Genomic DNA, 24,845 nt, shown 5'->3' with positions numbered 1-24,845 from the left:
AGTCTCGGGCAGAACTGGTGCCCTGTGTTCGCCTGTCCTCTGGCTCACTTATCTCCCTGCTGACGCTCCTCCGCTGGTTGGGGAGGCCTCAGGCCGGGGCTGCAGGTGTGGCCAAGAGAACCGTCCTTCCCCAAGTGGGAGAGGAAGGAGTGGGACTTGTCCCCAGATCCTGGAGGGGTCTAGCGTTAACCCCTCTGGCCTCAAGACCACAGGCTTAGCTACGGTAGCACCAGGCAGAGGCGTGTGCGGAACTGGCTGCCGGCGGTCTTTCTCCCTGTTTGAATTTTCATTCTGGACCATTGGACCTGTGGGCTCCATGATGACGTGCAAATCAGCCAGGGAAACCACTTCAGATAAAGCGCTTCCTAAAAGCACGGCTACTCCGATACCGGCAGCGAAGTCCTCGTCTGCATCAGAGGTGACCGCTGTGTGCGCAGGGCCGCGTGTGGCTGTGTCCTTTCTCCCCCGGGGCTGCCCTGGGCTGTTTCTACTACTCTGTCTGGGCAAGCACAGATGTGAAGAAATCTCCTCGATTTAGATACAGTTTCCTGAATTGTGTAATGAGGACAGAAATGCACAGACTAAACAAATTGAGATTAACGCAAGTGATCTAGTACTTAGACTTCTATGGATGGAAATCTTTTTTTTTTTTTTCCTGTTTTGTTTTTAAAGACCGATCCTATTTAAAGCAACAGAAGAGGAAAACGGTTAGTGGGTGCTGTTCTGATTGCACAAGTGCCTGGGTTGTTGGTAGTTCACAGCACAGATTCCATCCTTTTCCTATTAGGTGATCGGTATATGTTAAATTTATCGCGTGGACGGCTGTGGTAGGAAGAGCTAGTTTGATGGATTTAGCTCAGGATGTTCGCAGTGTCTGATGTCCCAATAAAGTTCTGTATAAATGCCCAACAAAAGGGTACCAGCTACCCTCTATAAGAAATGGCGTTTTGTCTTGTTTTGTCTGCCAAGATAGTTTGCCCAGGCTCAGCTTTAGGAGAATTTGGGTTTGGGACAGACTATACACATTGTGTTTCACAGGTAAGATTAAGGTAAGATCAGGGCGGAGAGACTGGAGCAGGGAGTCACAGAAGCCTGCTGTGCTGGGGCCAGGTTGGGGGCGCAGAGGCGGGGGAGGGATCCCAGACCCTCGGGCGGGGGTGGGTCCTAATCATCTGCCAGGCCCTCGATGAACATGCCCCTGGGAAAGTTCTGGAAACCATGTCCCTTCCTCAGGGAGGTCCTTGATTTTCCCAGGCTCGGTACCTCTCCCTCCCCCAGGAGCTAGCTCCTAGCCACCAGGCCTGAGCCTTTATGGAACATCTATCATTGTAATCACTTGTTTGGGTCTTTCTTCCCCTCCAGGGGAGGAAAGGATCAGAGATCCCCAAGGTGTGGACACAAAGGGTTAATCTAGCTCTGAAAACGGAGTGGAAAAGCAAGTCCAGATGTGGAGAGAGGCAAATATAAGATGAAAGGTCTCTCTGTTTAAGACCCTGCCTTTGCCTCCCCTCCCGCTCTGGCCACAAAGCTTCACCCATCCCAGCTGGTTCTAGACACAGGGGCATGCCCGGACCCCGGGCCATGGCTGCAGTGAGCGGCCAAGCCTGCCTGGGGGTGACTCCCTCTAAAACCTCACCCACCCCGACAGTGACCCCATTCTTAACCGCATCCTGGAAATCTCCCGACGAAAAATGAATGATGACAGGCCCAGTTCCCTCCTCTCTCTGGACTGGCCTGCCAGCCCCATGGAGCCAGTTAGTAACGTCTCCCTCCCACCCCATTATCACTTGGCAGGACGCAGCAGACGCTCCGCCAGCAAGATAGGGAAGGTCTGCCCCTTCCTTTTCCTTCCTCCAGTCTGCCTTTTCGATAACTGTACCTTTTTGTATCTTTAGCACGTTCATAAAAAATAGGCAAAGAGGTGATAAAACTCGAACCAGTCCATTTTTCAAGGGTTTGCAGCTCTTGGAAAGGCCTGCCACAGGGGCGCTTGCATGGAAGAGCTGTAGCAGCTGTAGGAAGCCGTCTGCAAGGCGGGGCTCCCGCTCCCAGCTGAAAGCGGGCAGCGGCGAGGTATTCGCAGAATATCTTTTGGTCCTGAAGGTGATGGCGCTGGCCCCTGGGTCTGCGCGAGGGCCACCGAGAAGCGAGGACGCTGACCCTTTCGGCTGGCACTCTTTGGCAGGGTCGAGGCCTCTTCCCCGCTCGTTTCTTGCTGAGAGCTGATGTTTACACGCGGTTGTATCCAAATCAGGCCCACGAGTCCATGTATGAGGGGCCCTGCTACACTGAACGGATAGGACTTTTTTTTAAATCCTCCCCTGAGGATATTTTTCCATTGATTTTTTTAGGGGGAGTGGAAGAGAGAGGGAAAGACAGAGAGAAACATCGATGTGAGAGAAGCACATCCACTGGTTGCCTCCTGCACGAGCCCCAACCAGGACCAGGGCCCAGGCCAGGGAGGGGCTTATAACCGAGGTACATGCCCTGGACAGGACTCGAACCCGGGACGCTTCGGTCTGCAGGCCCACACTTCTATCCACTGAGCCAACCGGCTCGGGCAGGGATAGGAGTTTTAAGACTGAACCAGTGTGGTCTTTGACACCAGCTCCCTCTGAAGGAGATGCAGCCACTGACCAGCCAACGGCACAGGAAGTGCACGCACGCAGGCTGACAGGAGCAGCGGAGGGGCAAAGCCTTCCTCCTGTTTTTGAGAACTCCCTGTTTCTAGAAAGTCGGCCCATTATTTGAGGGGTTCCCTGCTTCACGGAAACAGTCGGCGGGAGGAGGGTCCCCCTGCCTCTGCACTTCAGACTTCCCATGGACCTCGCCAGACACGCGGATTCCCAGAGGGGCGTTGTTTTCTTCCACTCTGAACGGGATCCCACAGGTCAAGAGCTGTCCTGGCGTTTCTTGCCAAACTAAGTGTTTCCAGAGGCTCCAATGAAATCTTTTTTTTTTTCCCCCCTTGAAATGGTCTTTATTTTCTTCTTTTCTTAGACAGGCCCTGCCAGCTTTTTGGAAGAGATCAGTAAAACCACCAGCCTCACTAGGGGCCAGAAGTTACCCAGCTCCTCTGGGAATCTTATCTAGAGATTTACCAAGGGGCTCGGGGATGTCACGATAAAGGAAAAGAAAGTCGGAGTAGGGACTCTCTGTCCCCCCCCCCCCCCATTCATTTCCTAAATGAGAACAAGCTGTGGTGTCCCGAGGCCTGGTATCTTCAGGTTGTGCTTGGGAATTAAAATCGAATTGGCTTCATAGTTGTTAGGTTTCAGCTCTTAATCGACTGACTCCTCAAGTAGAAAACTGTAAGCTAGAGGCCAGCAATGCTTCCTCATTGTCCCTCCCATCGTCTTCAGGACTCCTGATTTCAGCGGCCTGAGGCTGTCCTATAAGGATGTAATTTGGGGGGTGTGTGTGTCTGATTTCTTAACTTGCAGCATTTCTGATCCTTCCAATGATAACACACTTTTATTGGAATAATTCTGGAAGTGGGAGAGACTTAGCAAACCAAGTTGGAGAATTTGTAATCTTGCCTATTTGAACCTTAATGTCTTAAAAGGAAATGTGCTGTGTCCACGTACTGCTCTGTTATTAGAGAGCCTGCAGCCTTGCTTATGCAAATGGTTCCTGCTGGGAATCTCAGGCCCAAGTTCTTAGGTTAACTCATACAATGGAAGCATTCACATACACACACACACACACACACACAGTCACTCACACACTCACACTCACACTCACACACACTCACTCACACACACACTCACTCATACACACACACACTCATACACACATACACACCCCTTTCATCCAATATTGGTGCCTTGATGTTAAAAAAAAAACACTTATGTTTTAGTGTAATGATGTTTAGCAAGACTTTTTCATTTAAAACAAGTATTTTCTTATAAATGGCTTCCCCCTTCTCTCTTTTTTGCTGTTATATGTTTTTAAAACTAACATTCAATACACATTCAAGTATTTCCTCCTTTCTTTGGTTTTAACTCATATAATGCAGTAGTTGTACAAAGTTTATATAGTTGAATTCTGTGTTTAAGAAAATATGACATAAAGAAAGTCACAGATTCTTAGAAATGAAAATACCTTAAGAGAGTATTTAGGCCAGGTTTCTCTAAGCCCAGTTTTATGAAATAGACATTAGTACATGGTAATTCACTTTATAAATGATTCACTTTTAAGATCTCACCTTTGAAGCTCATTTAACACAATTAAAATGTAAAATCAGAACTACAGAAGCCAAGTTTCTTTCCAGAAAATTATCTCTTGAGTAAATTTAGAATTATTCATTTAACCATATGTCCCGGGAATAATGCCACATTCCTGTATACCTCTGAGCCTGCCCACATTCAGTTCCCTCTGCTTGGACCACTTCCCACTCCCTTCACCTAACAAACTCCTAATCTTCCCTCAGACACCCCTAGCATATGGTCTTAGAAAACCCTGCGTCTTGTATTTCTTAGTTGTACGCATCACAATTCTAATTAGTTCGTTGTGGATATAACTATTTAATGTCATTCTTTTCCGCTAGACTGTAAGTCTATGGGGGCAGGGTCCCTGCATGTCTAGTTCATTGCTCTGTCACCAGTGCCTAAAATAATGCCTTGCACATAGTAGGTCCTCAATAAACATCTGTGTGAGTAGCTTACTTTATAACACTTTCATTTTTGCCTTTCATCAATGCTTCTTGGTGCATTAAAAGCTAACACATCTGAGGCTGATGCCTGCAGGAGGGGTTGGAAGGAAAAAGAACCACCCTGGATTCTAGGATTATAGGCCAACCCTTCCCCCTCAATGGCTCCCTTTTCCCTTCCAAGGTTCTAGCCCTGGCTCTTGTCTTCTCTTCATTCTCAATATGCTCTTCTCTTATGTATGAATCTACTCAAATGGCTTCAACTCTTCCCTCCAGATCTCAGCTTTATCTCCAGGGGTGTTTTCAGCTCCTAAAATGTCTTCATGTCTAGACCAATGGAACTGCCCACACACCTTCTTTGCCCCTCAAACCCACTGGTTCTCCCACATTTATGGTATCCCTGCCCGTGCAGTCACCTGGACCTGCGGTCTGAATGCCAGTCAGTTGCTCGAGGCAAGTAGACTTGGAAAGGAAGCTCTTCTGATTGGGCAGAACCGGACTTTTCCTCATCGAGGGGCCCGTTTCTAGTTTGTGTCCTCCCTTCCATGAGGTACCCCAGAAGGTAGATGTTCCCCGATGGGAGTGCCAGTTTCTGAACTTTCTGGAAGGTGCCTCACTAGAGAAAATCAGACTTCTTTAGAGAAATTCAGAACGTGGCAACCGCAGGCTTTCCATGAAACAGAATCTATACAAGCACCAGGAAATTGTGAAAGCCAGGCGCATCCATGAGAGTCATTAAGTTCTGCAGACTTTCCATGGTATTTCTGGTCTTGGCGCATTGCTCTGGAATATCCCTTTATCCACGCCCGCCCTTCAAATGATTTGCTGGCAGAGGTGAGGGAGAACTGTTGGCCTTGGAGCTGAGGAGCCCTGGCTACTTTTTTCACTGCCTGTGTGCCCCTGGCGAGCAGTTTCTGCATCTGAAACTCGATTTTCTCATCTTTAAAATGGATCGCAATCCCTATGGGCTTCATGGGATTGTTCTGAGAATCAACTGTGATGATGTACATGAGATGCTCTGAAAACTGTACAGTGCTGTAGAGAGTACCAAACATGAGATATTTAAGGGACTCATCTTCCTCCTTCATTAGTTTTGTCCTCAATATATGCCATCTGTGTGGTATCTTTACTTATATTTCTTCTTGAAACAAATCACTTCTTAAAAACTTATTTCTTGAAATCTTTATCCCTAAAATGTATATAAATGGGAGGTAACCATAAAAATACAGTAAATATGAAACAGCATTATTAAATTCTCGCTAATACTGTTGCGCTCTAAATGCTCTGAGCCTGAGGCCCACTCTCCATCAATGCACCAAGAAGCACTGATGAAAGTCAAAAATGAAAATGTTATAAAGTAAGCTATTCACACAGATGTTTATTGAGGGCCTACTGTGTGCAAGGCATTATTTTAGGCACTGGTGACAGAGCAATGAACTAGACACGCAGGGACCCTGCCCCTATAGACTTAAACTTGAACGTGGAGTTGGGTAAGTGTCCCAAGGTCTTAGAGACACTTAAGCCCCAGGTGGAGGCTGTCTCCTTGACCTAATCTGAAGGAGGAGGAACTGAAGAGGGAGGAAGATGCTCATGGGGTTGAATTTGTAAATGCATGACTGTGTACCAACTGAATTCATTGTATGACCAGCATGCTCACCGCCCATCCTTCTGGAACCCTGCTGGGTGAACATGCTGGGTACAGATGGGAAAGGTACAGAGGGAAGAGTGTGCAGATGTGGATTGGATTCCCTACATTTACTATTCACATCCATCACACTAGTTATATCATCATGGCAATTTCCTTAGTCCCTAAATCTTATTTCTGAATCTTCGTTTACTCATCTGTAAAGTGAGGTTGGTGGAAACATTAGAAAAGAACTACGTAGACCAATGCCTGCGTGTGGCCTAAATGCTTAGTAAGTGCAGCTACTAGACCTAGTGCAAGAGCAAGCCTTCTATTTTTGCCCCTCCTATCAATGGCAGAATGTGGTGGAAGTTTCTGGTGCTTTGGTTCTGACGAGTATGGAATAATTAGCAAAACTAAGGAGAAAATGTGGGGCTGTTTCTCTACTAGCAAAGTAAAGAGCAGAAGCAAAGTGATTAATTGAACCATTATGATTTTTAACACATGGGGAAAATGTCAACTAAGAAAGCAATTTCAACCCCAGCACAACTTAGCATGGGCTGTCACCCACTGTTTCAAAAGAGCATTCGCAGTCAGCTCGGTGTCAAGGGCTTGGCTAAAATTACAAAGCCCAGAGGTGTTGATATTAAGCGTTTTTAAAAAAGGGAGTGCCAACTCTAAGTCTTCAGGATAAGAAGAAATATGATGGGCCCAGTGCCTTCTCAGAATTTCTTACACTTCAAAGAGCGTGTACTTGGCAGAGATTCCACCACTTTCCTGAGTTTGGTCAACGGAGCTGAGCAAAGGCAAAACTCTTAAAATCCACCCAGATGGAACTTTTCCACTGGCCCTATTTGGGTATAAATATTCATCAAGGACTAGAAACTTAAAGGAGATATGGGCCTGAGCTAGGAGTGGTTTGGACTCAACATCAGCCAGTGTCCAGTCGCCTCGCTGGCTCCTGCCTCTCAGGAGGGCCAACTCTCCTGAGATGGGGCTGCTGTTGTCTTGAGATCTGAGCCAACCGCCTCCAGACCAGGCAAACCATTGACGTTTGTTCTCAAGAGACTCCCAGCCAGAAACGGGGGCCTCGGGTTCAGATGAAGGTTCAAGTTAGTTGTCTGAAGGAAGGAAACACGGCAAAGGCTTGGCTCACATCCTCCATCCTGAAGTCAGTCCTTTTGTAGACAAACTGGAAGGAGGATCATAAACTTGGAACCAGACATTAGAAGTTCAGGGTCTGGTTTGGAATCATGCCTTCCCCAACCCTCTCAGGTTCATTTCCTTTTCATCTCAAGATCCTTCCTAAACCTAAACAACAGCACCAAGGAAAGTCCTTCCCTCTCCCCTCACCCCACTCCTGATCTCGGTCCACGAATCAGGTTTTAGATTAAGCTCCATGTGTGGGGCAACTGGAAGTGGCCGGTGGTCCCACTCTACTCCATGTCTGTCTCGTATCCTCTGGCCTCATGTTCTCTCTCCCCCTTTCCATCCCTGCAGGATGCCTCCCCTCTGTCAGGATGGAGAACCGAGTTGCTCTGACTTCCTTTGAAACCTTTCCTTCTCTCTCCTGCATCCTTCACTCTATTTCATTGTCTATCCAGTGCCATTGTTGAGCCCTTACTGTATGCCAGGCTTTGTGGGGGCACACAAAGGGGAACAAGGTATGGTCTCGGAGTCAAGGACTTCTAAAATGAGAATTTAGGCACGAACAGGATATTAAGGTACAGGAGTTAAGCAGGCAAGGCTGAGTGTACATGTTCCAGGGCCATTCAAACTGTCCATTCAGTAAGGGAGTAAACCCACACCAGGAGTTCGGAGGACTGACAGCTTCATGGAGGAGGGGGCTGGGGAAGGGGGGGGGGTTGTCCCATAGAGAAGAAGGCCTTGCAGCATGCACGTGAGGAAGAAAGCATACGGTCAGGGAACGAGTGGCCATTGTTGTAGCAAGAGGTGAAGCTGGAAAGGGACCCGTCACACAGAAACTTCAGTTCCAAACGAAGGTCCATGGAAACATTGGAAAGAATCCCTAGGAGCAGGTCCCCGAGACAAAGCGGTCCATTCACATGCTTGCTCCACGGGCTGCAGCAAGAGCCCAGCCCTCAGCTCCTTGTCCCCACAACCTTCTGCTGTTTGGATACATAACACTTTCCAATTATTTATCAAACATTGTCTTTTTTACTTTCTTTTTAAAAAAATATATATTTTATTGATTTTTTTACAGAGAGGAAGGGAGAGGGATAGAGAGTTAGAAACATCGATCAGCTGCCTCCTGCACACCCCCTACTGGGTATGTGCCCACAACCAAGGTACATGCCCTTGACCGGAATCGGACCTGGGACCTTTCAGTCCACAGGCCGATGCTCTATCCACTGAACCAAACCGGTTAGGGCTCTTTTTTACTTTCTAACAGTATTTCAAGGAAAATTTACAGGTAGTGAAAATTCACACATCTCAAGTATTCACTTGATTACACGGATATTCTCTGCGACCGTCCGGATAAACACACGGCACACGTCCTGTGCCCCAGAAAGTTCCCTCATGCCCCATTCTAGTTAATAACAGCCTCTAACAAAGGCACCCACTCTTCTGACTCCGATCACTGTGGGTTGGTTTTGTCCGGTTTTGAAGATCACATCAATGGAAGACCACAGTAGGTGGGCTTTTGTGATTCACTTCCATCAAATATATTTAAGATTGCCCTTGTTGTTGCAAATATTAGATATTTTTTTATGACTAATTAGTTTTCTGTTGTATAAATATAAATGGATTTGTTTATTCATTTTTCTATTGATGGAGGTTTGAATTATTTCCATTGTTTGGCTATTATGAATAAAACTGCTCCAAATACTCTTGTCCAAGCTTTTTTTGTGGACAGTAGTAACGATCCTTTGTCTTGGGTATATACCTAGAAGTGAAATTGCTGGATTATAGGGTAGGTATACATTTAACTTTATTGGAAGCTACCAGTTTTCCTAAGTGATTGTACCATTTTACATTCTCCCTGGCAATGTATGAGTTCCAGTTGCTCCACATCTTTGTCAACACTTGCTATTGTCATTATTTAATTTTACCATTCAGCTGGGTACATAATGCTATCTTATTGTCCTTTTAATTTGTATTTCTCTGATGAATAATAAGGTTTTGTATCTTTTCCTACACTTATTAATCATTTAGACATCTTTCTCTGTGACATACTTGTTCAGTAAGTCATCCCTTATTTTTTAAAAAAATTATATTGTCTTGCCCTGGCCAGGTGGCTCAGTTGGTTGGAGCATTCATCCCATACACCAAAAAGGTTGTGTGTTCAATCCCTGGTTGGGGTGTGTATGGGAGGAAACCAATCGATATTTCTCTCTCACATTAATATTTCTCTTTTTCTCTCTCTCCCCCTCCCTAAAAATAAATTAAAAAACATACCCTCAGGTGAGGATTAAAAAATTGGGTTGACTTTTAAAAATTATTGATTTATAGGAGTTATTTACACATTCTGGATACAATCCTTTGTTAGATATATGTACTGTAAACATTTTCTCTCTGTGGATTGTCTTTCACTTTCTTAGAGGTATTTTTAAATGAGAGTTAATTTTAATGGCCAGCTCATTAAAATGCTCATATTTATTTATTGAGCATTTCCTTTAGATGGAAAAGTCACAAGGACATAAAACTTAGATTGCTCTCTTACTGTTTTAGCATTCCATGTAGTAATAAGCTATGACAACTTTGCAAATAATTTAAAAAGCTTTTAAAAGATATTTTCTTTATTAACCAAGGTTTTCATCTTTTCCTCCTAGCTTTCTCTGATTTCATATTACTCTCTCCTCCTTTTTATGAATGAGGCATGTGGAACAGTGCTCATTTTTCATGAGTATTTATGACTTGGGTTTGGAGTACTTCTCTTAGTGCTTTAAAATGTCCGATTCCCTTGTCTTGGCACATTTTCCCACTGTAAAGACTCCCCTAAGAAACAGGATAGTTGGTGTGGGAGTGGCCTTGCCCACTGAGTAAAGAAGGAAGGAGAGGGAAGACCCTGCCCAGATGGACGAGGCACACAGAAGTGATGCTGAACAGGAACTGGCCACTGCAACTTGAACTAAAGAAACAGAGAACTAAGGGTGAGAAGTTGGAGGGAGGGAGGGAGGGAGGGAGGGAAGGAGGGAGAGAGGGAGATATTTTAGCTCAAATAAAAAAAGAGCTACCTAATAGTTAGAGGGATTAAGAAAAAACAGATTGCCTTAGGAGGAATAAGTGCTCACCAGTGGTATTCTCACAGCATTTAGCTCCCCAGTTCATCTCATGTTTAAGGTATTAGATGGGGTACTTGGACCAAAATAGAGTTTTTAAGTCTTTCTGGACTTGAAGTACTTTGACACCCTAAATTCTAATCCTTGCTCTTCTACTAACAAGCTCTCTGACCTGACCTGCCAGATCGGTTTCCTTATCTGTTAAACAAGGAAGCTGACCTCAAGAATCTCCAAAGCCCACTCCCTTTGTTGAAAATTAATTCTAATTGCTGAAAAGTACAGTATAAGAATTCTTCAAATAGGTATATGATTGTTTCCCTTGTGATGGCCCCAGTCTGGGCTGGGTCCCAGGAAAAGTGCCGAGTGGGTAACAGTAGATGCTCTAATTAGTGTGAATCTTCTTACAGCACGTTCTCCCGCAGGCTGCTTGGGCCTGTTGGCTGTTAGGACAGACACGAAGAGACACAGCTTTTCCATCAAAACCTGCCTCTTCTTCAGGTCCTTGCAAACACAGGGAGGATCCCCATAATTTCCTTTTCTAGTTAATTAGCGGGATCTCTTTTTCTCTGTTTAACGTACCATATGCAACTGACAAAAATCCAGAACAATCCCCCCAGTGGCATTTTAATATCCAAGCCGTGTGTTGTTCCTTTTGATGCATCATCTGCTCCACAACAGGACAAGGAGGGACCCACATTGTAGACCAGACCTGTCGGCGATGGGAAATCAGAGCAGTGCAAGAGGGATGGTTTTGCTGCAAGATTCTGGATCTTGTCAATCAAGTTCCCCTATTTCAAAGGCTGATTTTCTTCCTCTCAGTTCACCGAAGAATCCTACTGGGGTGTGTGTGTGTGTGTGTGTGTGTGTGTGTGTGTGTGTGTGTGTTGTCCTTGCTTTCCATATATATATTTGTCCTTGCTTTCCATATATTCATATTATATCAGAAGATAACTGAGGATAGACACAATCTCTCTCTCTCTCCTCTCTCTCTCTCATCTATCCTCAGTTATCTTCTGATATAACATGAATCTACATCTTCCTGCAAAAAATCAAACTCGCTGGGGCTGCGCTTGCTGGCACTCCACTGCTGGGCTTAGGAGAGCCTCCAGCCACGGCCATAAGATGTTTCCTGCAGGCCAGCTTGGCAGGCCCTGCCATCCCACCACCCCAAAGGGTTTCGGTCGAGAGGCAAGAGCAACAAGTTCTCAGATGGAAAATCATAGATGTGCATCATGGATGGATACAGGGGAATGCATTCTCCACAGTGTAAGATGGATGATATCCCTCAAATTAGAAGTTAAATAGGATGGAAAACATTGGGTGTCAGACTTGGAAGGCACAGAACTGGACTGTGACCCGATCCTAATAGCTCGTCCATCCTTGTCTTTCAGCACTTGGCTCACATGTCGCCTTTGGGTAAGCTTTCCCTGACAGCGCCAGGTAAGTCGAGTACCTCCTCTTCTGATCTCTGAGGCCCATGTTTGTATCTCTGATCAAGGCCTTTAGATACCGGTATAATCTTGGATGGCTGAACTGGCTGTTCCTTTCCTGGGATTCCTTTCCTTTTACTTCTCCATGTCCCAGCTCAGTCCCTGGCACATAATCATGGCATATGTGCTTGCACAAAGTAAATTTTTAAAGTTTGCAAAATCAGAGGTAGGTAATAAGTTTCATCAGAATAATGTTTGGCCTGGCGAGGTAGCTCACTCGGTTATGGCGTTGCCCCCATACTCCAAGGCTGCAGGTTTGATATCCAGTCAGGGCACATACTAATACAAGAATCAAGCGAGGAATGCATAAGCAAGTGGAACAATAAATTGATGTCTCTCTCTCTCTTTCTCTCTCTCTTCCCACTTCTCCCTCCCTCCTTCTCTCTCTTCCTAAAATCAATAAATAAAATAAAATCAATCAAAACAATTTTTTTATTCTCTTTACCATTTCGCTCATTAGTTCTTTTAATAGTGAAAACTCATGTTTATTTATTTATTTATTGTTTAAATACATTTTTATTGATTTCAGGGAGGAAGGGAGAGGGAGAGAAAGATGGAAACATCAATGATGAGAGAGAATCACTGACTGGCTGCCTCTTGCATGCCCCCTACTGGGGATCAAGCCCGCAACCCAGGCATGTGCCCTTGACCAGAATCGAACCCAGGTTCTTTCAGTCCACAGGCTGACGCTCTAGCCACTGAGCCAAACCAACTAGGGTGATAACTCATGTTTAACTTACTCACATTCATTATTTGCCAAGTTTTGTATTCAGAACTAAATAGAAAATTGGTGTGAGGAAAACTTTTAGGCCCATTTTATTGATGAAGAAACTGAGGCTCAGAGCTAATGTGACTTGTCCAAGGTAATAGGAAACATGCGGCAGAACTGGATTGAAACCCAGTTTTTCTATGCCAAGTACCTCAGATCTCAATCCCCTATAGTTGTGTGTGTGTGTGTGTGTGTGTGTGTGTGTATACACTAATAAAAGACAAAGATGCTAATTGACCATACCTTCGCTATGCCCTAAGCCATGCCCACCAGCCAATCAGAGCGACTATATGCAAATTAACCCAACCAAGATGGCGGCCGGCAGCCACGGAGCTAAAGCAAGCCGGAGGCTTGGTTGCCTGGGTGATGGAGGAAGCCAAGCTTCCCGCCAGCCCTGAGCCGGCTGAAGCCTCTGCTCATGGCAACAAAGTTTCAATTATAGAAGACAAATCCCAGATACCTGCTTCCAGCCAGCCTCCACTGGGAGCTTGGGTGGCTGGGGGTTGTGGCCAGCCTGCATACAGCCATCAGCCCCTCACCCAGGCTGGCCAAACCCTCATGGGGTGAGGGTCCCCGCTGGGGGGCTTAGCCAGCCTGAAAACGGCCCTCAGCCCCTCACCCAGACTGGCCAGGCACCCCAGCAGGACCCCCCCCCCCCGAAGGGGCTGTGGCCAGCCTGCAAACAGCCATCAGCCCCTCACCGAGGCTGGCCAGACACTCCTATATAATAAAAGGGTAATATGCAAATTGACCCTAACAGCAGAACGACTGGGAATGACTGGTCACTATGACACACTGACCACCAGGGGGCAGATGCTCAATGCAGGAGCTGCCCCTGGTGGTCAGTGTGCTCCCACAGGGGGAGCTCTGCTCAGCCACAAGCCAGGCTGATGACTGCCAGTACAGCGGTGGTGGTGGGAGCCTCTCCCGCCTCCTCAGCAGTGCTAAGGATGTCCGACTGCAGCTTAGGCCTGCTCCCCGCTGGCAAGTGGACATCCCCTGAGGGCTCCCGGGGTGCCAGAGGGATGTCTGACTGCCAGCTTAGGCCCAATCCCCCAGGAAGCGGGCCTCAGCCAGCAGGTGATCATCCCCCGAGGGGTCTCAGACTGCAAGAGGGCACAGGCCAGGCTGAGGGACCCCCCCGAGTGCACAAATTTTTGTGCACCGGGCCTCTAGTGTGTGTGTATGTGTGTGAGTGTATATATATATATATATATATATATATATATATATATATGCATGTAAAGCTTTATTTCAATGGAGGTCTTAATATAGCTGGGTTCTTTTGACTAACATGAAAGCGTTCCTTCCCAGAACAATGTGTTAAATGTATATAATAAAATATGTAGGATTACAAACATTTATAAAAACAAAGTAACATTTGTGCCTTTATTAAGTTAATTTTGCAGCTGATGTAATTACTACTATTTCAGCATGGGACCAGTAGAAGTGGTCCTTTGGGCATCTCCCACTGCTGGAATAGGCTATGAAAATACCAGATTTCCATTGGTGTGAAGGACACAGGGCCTGTATCTAGCTATCTTTTTCTAATGTAAATGTCATGTACAATAGCTTTATTTTATTTTATTTTTTAAAAAAGAAGACATCAGGGCTTTGTCTGCCAGGGCTTTGTCTTCATTCATAATTGAAGAAATTGCTAAATTTCAGTTTCATGTTGGGGATGTAAAGATGCATTTACATTCTGGGTACCCTCAATTCTATCCCCAGATCCCTTTTTTAACGTCACCTCTATCCATTAAAAATATTTAAAAAATCTCTCTCCCTGACTTCATCTAAAAATAAGAAGCCCCAACTGCTGATCCCTCCCCATATTAGGGCGAGACCATCTTAACAAGGACACTGAGGACCACAGGGCCAGGGCTGGGGTGGGGAGCACAGGCGGTGGCAGGCAGGCGGGTGGCTCTGCTCTAGGATGAGGGCAGGGCTGTCACTTTCCCTCCACCCCTTCCAGCCAGCCGATGAACCAGGTCAGCCACCTCAGTGCTCAGCCTCAGCATCAGACCTGGAAATGCCACTTAGTCATGCAGCCCAAATAGATGCTGTCTTCTTAAGGCAGGTTTATTATGGGGTGTTAGTCAGCCAAGAGCCTTTTCCCTATGCTCCTGCCCTTTGGTGCCCCTGACATCAACACCATGAAGGACAGAGCCTCTGAAGGCATAGACTGAGCACAGACAACTTGTCTACCACCACAGGTAAGGAAGGAGGCGGAAGTGGCCACTGGTTACCAGTGGTACCTAAGAGCTGCCAGTGGTGGTCAGTCGCTCTTGCCTCAGACTTCTCTCCACTCAATGCTCTGTTTAAGGTGCAACAACTGGGAGAAGAATTATGCTCATTCCACTGTTACCCTGTTGAGATGAGCAGGGTTGGGATGTGGCTCAGATGTGTGCAGTGCTGGGAAATCTGAGGGTGGGTATCAAAAGAGGAGAAAAAGGGGTGTGTGTGTGTGTGTGTGTGGTGGCGGAGGTCAAGGGACATAAAGAATCATAGGTCACTGGCATGATTTGGCCTTTCTCCCATCTTTGAGAAATGAATTTCATCAGACTCAAGTTTACATGGCTGAGAACAAGACTTTCTCAGTCATTGTCTTGTGTTCAGCACTCAGCACAGCACCTGACACATAATAAGCACTGAAAACATATTTTCTAAATGAAGAAATGAGTGGCTATTACCCTGACTTATAAGTAAGACATCCAAGGCTTGGTGAGGGTACGAAGTGCCTGTGTAAGATCACACATCCGAGGCCAATGACTGGTTGCCTCTCCGGGGACGGCTGCTTTTTTGGAAGTGTAGCAAGCAGACCTGCAGGGCAAATGGCTGTCATTGTCATGGTTTTGCATATGATGAGGCCTGAGTATATTTATGGCGAGGTCTAAGTTTAGCTACAAAGAGAAGGTCCTGCAATCTGATAGCTTAGAAGCCACGTGTGACGTAGGTAAGCTGGACTTGCTCTTCCACGTTCCAGCACTTAACTACCTCTGGGATTCCTGCACTGTGCTAATGATGGGGATGCCGACAACAGCAGGAGGGGATATATTTTGAGCACTTACTATGCATCTAGGCACTTTACCTGCTTTATCTCATTAACTATTGTTTAAAGGTAGAACTACTACTAACTCTTCTCTCTCCAATGAGGAACCAGAGGTCCAGAAAGAAAAGCGACTTGGCAAAGGTTGCAGACCTAGCAAATGGCAGAACATGAATCACATCTAGATGTTATGCTTGTAAAGGTCATGTGATTGACGACTCCTCTAAATGGCCTCTAAACCTTGTGGCCAAAGCTAAGTTCATAGCCAAAATGTTTACTTGCCCTTCTGAGGATGTGAAGTTGAAATCACAGCATTCTGAGCATGGAAGTGAAGGAACATAGAAGATACCCTTTTCTCCTTTATTCATCAAAGATGCTGTAAGTCAATGCACCTCTCAGTCACGTCACATGTAAATTTTGGCTACACCAGTTCTCTCCCTCATGTCCCATCTCCAACATTAAGGACCGACCAAGCAGATCATTACATTTGGCTCAGCTCTTTTATATAGTGATTCATTTGCATGTCCTCCAAAGACTGATTTCACAAAGAAGCCAGTATTTTAAAACAGGAGGAAGAAAAGAAAAACAATCCATAAAGAAATCATGTGGCTTTGAAACAGCAACCATGGGCTGGACCCTGGTGTTGCTTTGTCCTTCGAGAGTGAGTTGCCAAAGGGAGCCTTTGGTTCCTGCCCCCTCAGCAATCGTATTCCCTTTTAAAGCATGTCCTGGTGGGGGCTTGCACCATGTTTTGCTTGGTCCTGATTCACGTGCTAGCGGTAGAACATGAGTCAGCCTGACCAGGCATGGATACACAAGCTTATCCCTAGGCTAGAGTTTCCTGGAAGCTCTGGGCCTAGGATCTCTGGAAGGTTTTTTGTTTTCTTCTTCTTCTTTTTGTCAGGTGTTACTGCTTCTTTAGTGATTTCAGGGTAACATTACATGATGCCTTAAATTGTCTCCCTGCCAGCCTACAACTCCTCCCTAGAGAATTCTACAAGGCTTCTAGAAAACCAGGAACCAGGAGAAATCTAGAAGCCCTTGCTCTATGCCTGGGAAATGGCTTTGACTTGGTGTGGGTGCTAGTAGACACCTGGTGGTGACCTGGCGATATCAGAGAGGTACAGATGCGTGGTGACGTTTGGCAAATGCTGGGTGGTTCCTGAATCAGACTATCACTGTGTAGGAAGGCCTTGATCTCTGCGAAGCTCATGGCAATGATCATAGTCCCTCTCCACCAGACCTCTGCTTCTGATGAAAGCCTTTTCATTTCTTCTTGGCGTGGAAAGAGCGTAAGTTTAGAATCAGAGAAGAATGGGTTTGTGTTCTTAACCTGCCATCTTCTGATCTTAGGCAAATGATTTAAACCCTTAGTCTTAATTTACTCACGTTTAAAAAGGTCATTGATAGTTTCGCATGGCAGCCCTGAAGGCTAAATGGAATGAGATGTGAGAAATGTCAACCGCCCCGTGTGCATTTAAGAAATGTCTTTCCTTCCTCTCTTTTGCCTTCCCTCAAACTTGTCTGCCCTGACAGAGAACAGACGAATCAGTCTTCCCGCAGAGTCCTGAAGGGACAAGAGCCAAATCAATGGTGAAAGCAAGACCACAAATGTACAAGGGTTTGCTTCTTATATGAAAGAGCAGACAATGAGCCAAAGAGTTGATCTGGAGTTTTACAAGGCTTTGCAGTTGCATTATTGTTTCTGTTCTTGTGAAAACAGTTGAATTTCCACATCAGATATCTGGACTTAGATACCAAATATAAGTTTCAGGCACCAAAAGAGTCTCACATGGGCATATATGAGCCCCAACTCCTTGTTTAACTCTTTCTATAAAAGTTTCATAGAAAACATTTCTTGAGCTTCTGTAGATCTGTGCCATTGATATATGAGAAGCTCTGAGATGGGTTCGGGACACCCCAAGGTTCCATGTGAAGTTAAGGAAATGGCATGAACTTGAGGGGGTCCTGTAGAAGTGCCTGGTGGCCCTGCATCTGGCGAGATCATGGCAGCTGCCAGCCAAGTGAAAGCGGGGGCTCGGGGGACAGTGGGGGGAAGCTGGGGGAGGCATTTCCAGACGAAGGCACTTAAAAAGCAACTGTCTCTTCTTCTGGGTGTCCAGAAAGGCTACTCCACAGTTCTGCTTTCAGTGAAACAGTTTTAGGCCCACTTTTCCATAATGATTTGTTATTTGGGAGACAGCCTGGTAGACAGGAAAGGTCAACGTACTAGAAGGTTCTCATCCAATTTCTGCCACTTCATGAAAAAGTGGCCTGTCCAATGTCACCCAGTGCATACATGCCTACAGTTGTTATAATGACTCAACCCCTTGCCCCAAAACTTTTCTTATAATAAATATTTAAACCATGATGGACGAACACTGGAGATATGAGAACTCCCAAGGTCTGTACTTAACATGACAGATTTTCACTTTATTTTACACACACTATTTTGAGTAAGCGGCTTGGAAAGAAAAAATGATTCCCTTTTTAAAGTCAAATCAAATTCCTCTTCTGAGGTTGACTCTAGTGGCTTGCAGGGGAGCTATTTCCCCACTGCTCTGATCCTGACCTTTTCCGCACTGGAAGTGGCGGAGTAGGGGTAAGAAAGAAAGACACATGAGCCTGTCCCTCCTTCCTGGTCCCCAGCCTTTGCTGAATCCAAACTATTCTTTTTCACCCTTGTCACCTTTGGTCGGTTAATGTGGAGAGATTAACTGACCTTCAGAGGGGAACAGAAAGTCCCCTTTCCACTGTCCTACTTGTAGAAGGCCTTGGAGCTGAGATGCTTAGAGGAAAGCCTAGAGATGCTTTGTGATTAAGCCTTTCCCTGCCTCCCTTCACCACAGGTGGCAGATACATTGGTGAAAGCCAATCATTAGCCCCCAATCCTACATATTCAGACACGACACGTCTGCACAACATGACAAGCATCTGCAATTTACATAGTAAAGACTTCAGCATCTGTTTTGGGGCATTGTTTAAGGTCTTAGATAATTTATTTCATTTCTCTCTCTCTCTCTCTCTCTCTCTCTCTCATTCTCTCTCTCCCCGAAGGCTCTCTGTTGGGCCAAGTTGCTTATACACCTATGGGCATGTCTCCAGTGCTATGGCTATTAAAGTCTTTAAGCGACAGCTTACTATATTTTTAAGATTGAGGGAGCCAACGACAATTCTCGAGGAGCCGTGTTTACGTTGGATCTGCTCACCCAGGCGACGTGCCAGCAGTTTTGCACGTTGCAGGAACTGGAGGTGAAAGCAGGAAGGGCTGAGTACAGAGTGGGGGGGGAGAAAGCTGAAGGACAGGAAAGCCAAGAGGGATGTGATGTGGACAGGGTGGAGGGAGACGCCCAGCTGGCAATGCGCTCAGAAGAACCATCGCTGAATGCTCCCCTGACATTGGGCTGAGGGGTGAAAAATAGAACCTTTTGGAGCCAGTCCACTGGCACACACTCAGTCAACAGTGAGCATGCTCTTAGGTCTCTCTGTCCTCGTCCCTTTGGAATTCCTGCAAGTTCCTTGGCAGCCGAGGGGCCTGTATACTTGCAAAGCCCAATGGGCTTCAGCACAGGTTCTCAGTCACCTCAGATAAGGAGCTCGATCCCTCTGGCCCTCAGTGGCCTTATCTAAATGGTGACAAGAGTTCCATGTTCCATGTATCTTTTGGGCTAGAATGCAGATGGGATCATTGGTCTTGTCCTAGCTCATCGAGGCAGAGCAATGGGCTTTGGTTCAGCCGAATGAAAATTCATTGCTCTGGACACTTATAAAGAAAAGTCTGTCCTTCATTTACCCAAAGACTCCTTTCAGCATTCACACACCCATGGAGATGTACCACCGCCGCTGACAATAACAATGGCTGACTCTATTTAAGAGCTCATGTACTAAGTCCCTTTATATACATCATCTCATTTAATAATCACAGTCACCTTGGGAGGTAGATGCTGCTATTGGCTCCCAATTTTCAACTGAGGGCACAGACTCAGAAGCTAATTAGCTTGCCCAAGAGCACACAGCCAGTAAGTGGTAGAGCGGGGATTTGAACCCAGATCTGATTACAAGAATACCAGTACCCCAAATTCTTAAATACACTTAGTAAACAATAGAAGAACAAACCCACAATAATGACTGATTCCACCAAGAGAAATGGCATGTGAGCCGCGACTCAAGGCCCTTCTCATCCCCTGCCTCTCAATGGCAAGCCGCTTACTCAAGGCACTTTGTTACCAAGCAGAGCTGGCTATTTCATCATTCTCAGGGAATTCTGTGTTACAAGACCTCTCTTCCCCAGCAGGAAAACAAATACCTCAAGAGCATCCATCCAATGGGAACACTGGACTTGGGCGCAGATGAGAGGAGGTAGGGAGCTGTTTCTAAGCTCTGTCACTAACTGTTTGTGACACATGGTGAGTCCCTTGGTCTGTCTAGGGTTGGTCAGAGGACTTCTAAGACTACTCCAGTTGTTATGTATTTTATGTTCTCTCTTGAAGACCATTTTATGACTTTCCAGCTTCTGGCCGGGGGTGGGGAGAGAAGGGGGGGTAGGGCAGTAGAGACAGCTTATATGCCATTTAAAATCATTTCTCATTTTGTAAATAGGTCCCCTGACACTCTGTCTATGAAATCATTTTGAAATGCCTACATGTGATTATGCACTCTGATGTCAAATGTTATAACCCGCCCCCACCCCCCACTTGTTGCAGTTTTAAAAAGTAAATATGCAATGAAAGCTTTTCAGCATGCTGTGGATATGGCACTGTATTTGCTCAGCAAGGAGAGCTTCTCTCCCCCGCCCTCCCCCCTTGACTTTTTGAGTTGAAGACATTGGTTAAGCTACAAAGTGGCGATCTTCCTACTGATTGTCAGAGGCCCAAGAGGTAAAGACTATCTGCCTTTCATCTCTGCCCACCACATTCCTTCTCTAAGCTTGTAATTGGATCTAAATGAAAAATAAACCCTTTGCAGGCCGAGGAAGCTGACACCAGAGGGGACAAGAAGGAGAGCATGTCCCACCTCTAACCTAGATAATCACACTCTCCTATGCGAAGAAGAAGAAAAACAAGGCGGGGAATGTAGTCCAGAATATCATAAGAACTTATCCAGTGACAGATGGCTACTAGACTTCCCGCGGCGATCACATCATAGAGTATATGCAGGGTGGGGCAAAAGTAGGTTTACAGTTGTTCATATGGAAGATAAAACAATAACCAATAATACAAGAATAATCGGTTTCACAGACCCACAACTGTAAAGTGGGTCGAAAGTGTGGCGAGAATTCCACAGAAGGAGAGAGGGCTTGATTCTGCAAATAGTCCGGCAAGTGCAAGGGGTGCATGGTGCATTCCAGAGAAAGGCCAGGATGAAGGCTGACTGGGTGTAGACGTTCAGAAGGGTTGCCGGCCTCTGTGTGGGAGTCGGTGCAGGTCAGCCTTGCAGAGGCACAGCTATAAACCGGATGCGTGAATGCTGTGCCTCTAAGTGGCTGGGCTTGCGTTTTTATTTTGATTCTGACATAATTTCTTTTTTTTTCTACTCCTCATTCTACCCCGCAGGTAATGGCAGATATCTAAGGAGGACTCTGTCCTGCAAGACCAAGCCCCCTGAAATCTGAGTTTAAAAATAACCGATGTGGAACTTCTTGGAGCACCTCTCTATTTAGTACGTAGGATTCTGCCCCGGTTCACGAATCCCTCAATAAAGCCGATTGGATCTTTTTAAAAAGGGGGTGGTGGAGGGAGAGACAGCTTTAGGAGATTAGCTTACACTGTACCATCACTGTTACTGTTGCTGGGGGGGGGGGGGGGGCGACTACCATCCCCTCCTTGGAAACAGGGAAAGAGGGGCTCGGAAAGAGACTGTCCATACGATGCAGCTAAGAAGAGGCAGGGCCAGGGTTTCGATGTTAAGTCTTTCCTTATTCCCTGCTGCCTGCCGGGGCCAGCTCTGCCTGACCCTGGGCCTCCGTTTCTCCCTTGGCCAAGGAGGCCTGCTCCCTTCCAGCGCCTGTCCTGTGAGCCTCCAGCCTGTGCCCTCTCCCGACTGCATTCAGGTAAGGACCTGGTGGGTGCTGGAGCTACAGGCTGAGCCGCAGGCCCCTCCTGCAGTGATTCACCCATGACCTCCTGGGCTCTTGGCCAGCCCTTCCTGAAAGGGAGAAAGGGAAACGTGCAGAGCTTGGGGACAGAAATCAGTTCCCGTGAGCTGGAACCGCTGCCACTGCCAACATCACCAACTAAACAACCGCGCGTGGAAAACGCAGAGCACTGGGGTGGCAGCGAAAGGGGGAATTCCTTGTGAGTAAACAGTACAAGCCAGTCCCCCCCCCCCCGTCCCCCCCCCTCCTACCTTCACCTCCATCGCTAGAGGGGGGAGGGAGAGGGAGAGGTAGGGCTCCCCCTCCCGCAACACACCATTGGATGACCATGTAAAAGCAGGTTTTCACCTTGTTTCAATTTTAATTAGCATTACCAAAGCACTAAGACTCATTGCAAATGCTTCACACCAGGGCTTTTTGTTGCTGCTGTTTGTTTGTTTTTATGCCTGAAGGGGTGCCTATTAGTTTAAACAAGTATTCCCAACTATTTTGTTTGCTGCGAAGTCTTGGAATTTAATGACTTTCCTTCTTGCTTCTAGCTAAGTCTCCAGGAACGCATGGGAGAGGGAACCGGGGAGAAGATCATGTCTGGGTAAGTACAGACAAGTCGCGGCTCACCTTCTGGACGCCCGGGTTGAGGTCCTTGGCCACCTTCGCCATCCTCTCTGGGCTGGAGACGCAGCGCCCGGCTTCTCAGGCGGAGGCGCGAGGGCGCTCAGCCGGGACAGCGCCGGCTGAATGGCCAAGTTCGCGGGCCCGGGCGGAGCTCTGCGCGCAGCGGGGCGCGGCGGGCCCTTTAATTGGAGAGTGGGACTCCCTCTAAAACCTCGCCAGCCAATCCGCGCGGGCGCTCGCCCCGGGCCAGCCAATCCCAGCGCGCAGCCTCCCCCTCCCTCGGGGCGGCCGGGGCTGGGCTGGAGGCTGCCGCTGAGCTGGGGCTGCCCTGATGTCAGCGCTGCGGCCCCTGCCTGCCCGGGCCGCTCGCGCCCTTCCCTCCAGCGGCGGAGCCCGTCCCCACGCCCTTCTCCTTTAAAGGACAACGGGCAGAGGGAGGGGCGGGCCGCCGGCCGCGATTCATTCAGGTCAAAAGGGAGAGTGATCAAACAGGAAGGCGGAGATATTTTTAGTGAGCTGGGTCCAAAAATAAATGCTGAGCTCTGTTCCCCTCCCGCCTCTCCTGCCTGATGGTCCTGGGAGGGGTGCAGCCGAGGGAGGGCAGGTGGCTTGCAGGGGCATGGCCGTGGCTGGCTCCCTTCCCCCCCAACCTGGGCAAATGCTCCAATCCCCAGAGAGGAGGTGAGCGTACCAGCGAGTGATGCGTATTTTAACTTGATGTTTGTAAATATGAGCCTGCCTCTCATAACTTGCGCTGGTGTGAAGCCTCCTGCTTCCGCGAGGAAGCCAAGACCGTCCTGATGTTATGGATGCTGAGGCGTAGGTCTTCACTCCCACCCGCATGTTCTCTTACCCTGTCCTTGTAGTCATCTCATTACCACGAGGACCATCGCTCCCGTCTGACAGGTGAAGAAACGTGATCAGAGAGGGTGCCTGGTCTGAAGCGGAACTCTGCAGCAGGGCTTTCACCGGGGACCCAGGGGGGGAACTCACCTGGGGAGAAGAAGCACAGGATTACAAGCCATAATTCAGGAACTTCGTGCTGCAGCATCTAACAACAACTCCTATAGGACAGCACTGGCCCGGTTTCCCTCCACGCCCTGCTGTCTGCCTCGAAGCCCACATTCCTCTACGGAGCCAGTTCCACGGACCTGGGTTCCCACAGGCATTTTCCCTGCCAGGACAGAGGACTAAACACAAGCCCCTTCTCACTCTGGGGAAAAAACTGCTCTTTCTGTGGGTTCCATCCTGGACCCCACATTGGCCGTGCTAGAAACCAGGCTCAAGGGGCTAAAATAAAACCCGGCCTTGGAGGGGCGGAAGGGTGGTGTTGTTTCAAAGCACATCATGTGGGACTGGTTTGGGGGTGCAGGGGGAGCTGCAGGTCACACCCTAGGACAGTGATGGCGAACCTTTTGAGCTCGGCGTGTCAGCATTTTGAAAAACCCTAACTTAACTCTGGTGCCGTGTCACATATAGAAATTTTTTGATATTTGCAACCATAGTATAAGAAGATTTATATTTTGATATTTATTTTATATATTTAAATGCCATTTAACAAAGAAAAATCAATAAAAACATGAGTTTGCGTGTCACCTCTGACACGCTTGTCATAGGTTCGCCATCACTGTCCTAGACCTTCTTATCGGAGGTACTTTCCTTCTAAAAAGCCTTTTGGTTCTCAACACATCATCATCTCCAGCAATCACAAACCGGGACCAATGATCCCAAATTGTGACCCCCAGGTTCCTGGAAAGGGCTTTCTGGTGGTGACTCCCTTGTTGCAAGACCCGGAATGGCCTTTTCCTTCTTTCTCGGATTTCTGCTGTCATTGGTGCTTGTCTTGCTTGCTTCCCAGCTACAGCCCCAAACACAGCACGTAACAGATGTTCAGAACACGTGTTGAGTGAACGGAGGCTGGAGTCTGGCTTTTCATCAGCAGCGAGCAGGCGAGGTGGACGAGGGAGAGATGGTGCAATGCTACACCTGGTCTGGTTTGCCCAAACTTCCCCGGTGGGCTGCACGTTAAGCCAGTGTGTAAATAGATAATCCGCAGCCAACAGAAGCCTGGCCGGAGAGAGGTTTCCCATGAACAGGCCTTTCAGTAGCAAATGCTAGGAACAATAGTGCTGCACGGAGCTGTCATGCCTGAGGCCTTCTAATTCAGCAGCCGGGAGAATAACAAAGGCAAGCTTTATCCCGGGCAAGCTGGGCAGAAACATTCCCAGCGATGTCATTTCCCACTCCCTTCCCAGGCACCTTCTTGCCCGTCTTGAGAAAGCATTGTTCCATGGAATCATCCTAATTTTGTT

The 24,845-nt window shown here is 47.2% G+C and overlaps 1 protein-coding gene across 1 annotated transcript in view; it reads right to left on the bottom strand.

The window, feature by feature from the left end:
- Positions 1 to 22,921, bottom strand: part of LMCD1 (LIM and cysteine rich domains 1) — a 61,624-nt gene extending 38,703 nt beyond the window's left edge. The window contains exon 1 of the mRNA XM_081106101.1: positions 22,537 to 22,921. Within this exon, the coding sequence (XP_080962227.1) occupies positions 22,537 to 22,578 (42 nt within the window). The 5' untranslated portion in view covers positions 22,579 to 22,921. The remainder of the gene's footprint in view (positions 1 to 22,536) is intronic.
- Positions 22,922 to 24,845: the final 1,924 nt, after the last annotated feature.

The sequence above is a fragment of the Myotis nattereri genome (genome assembly GCF_964212035.1).
Source record: "Myotis nattereri genome assembly, chromosome: 14".
In the NCBI taxonomy this organism is placed as follows: Eukaryota; Metazoa; Chordata; class Mammalia; order Chiroptera; family Vespertilionidae; genus Myotis; species Myotis nattereri.
The sequence above is the reverse complement of the archived record's forward strand: the minus strand, read 5'-3'. Positions and strand labels throughout refer to the sequence as shown.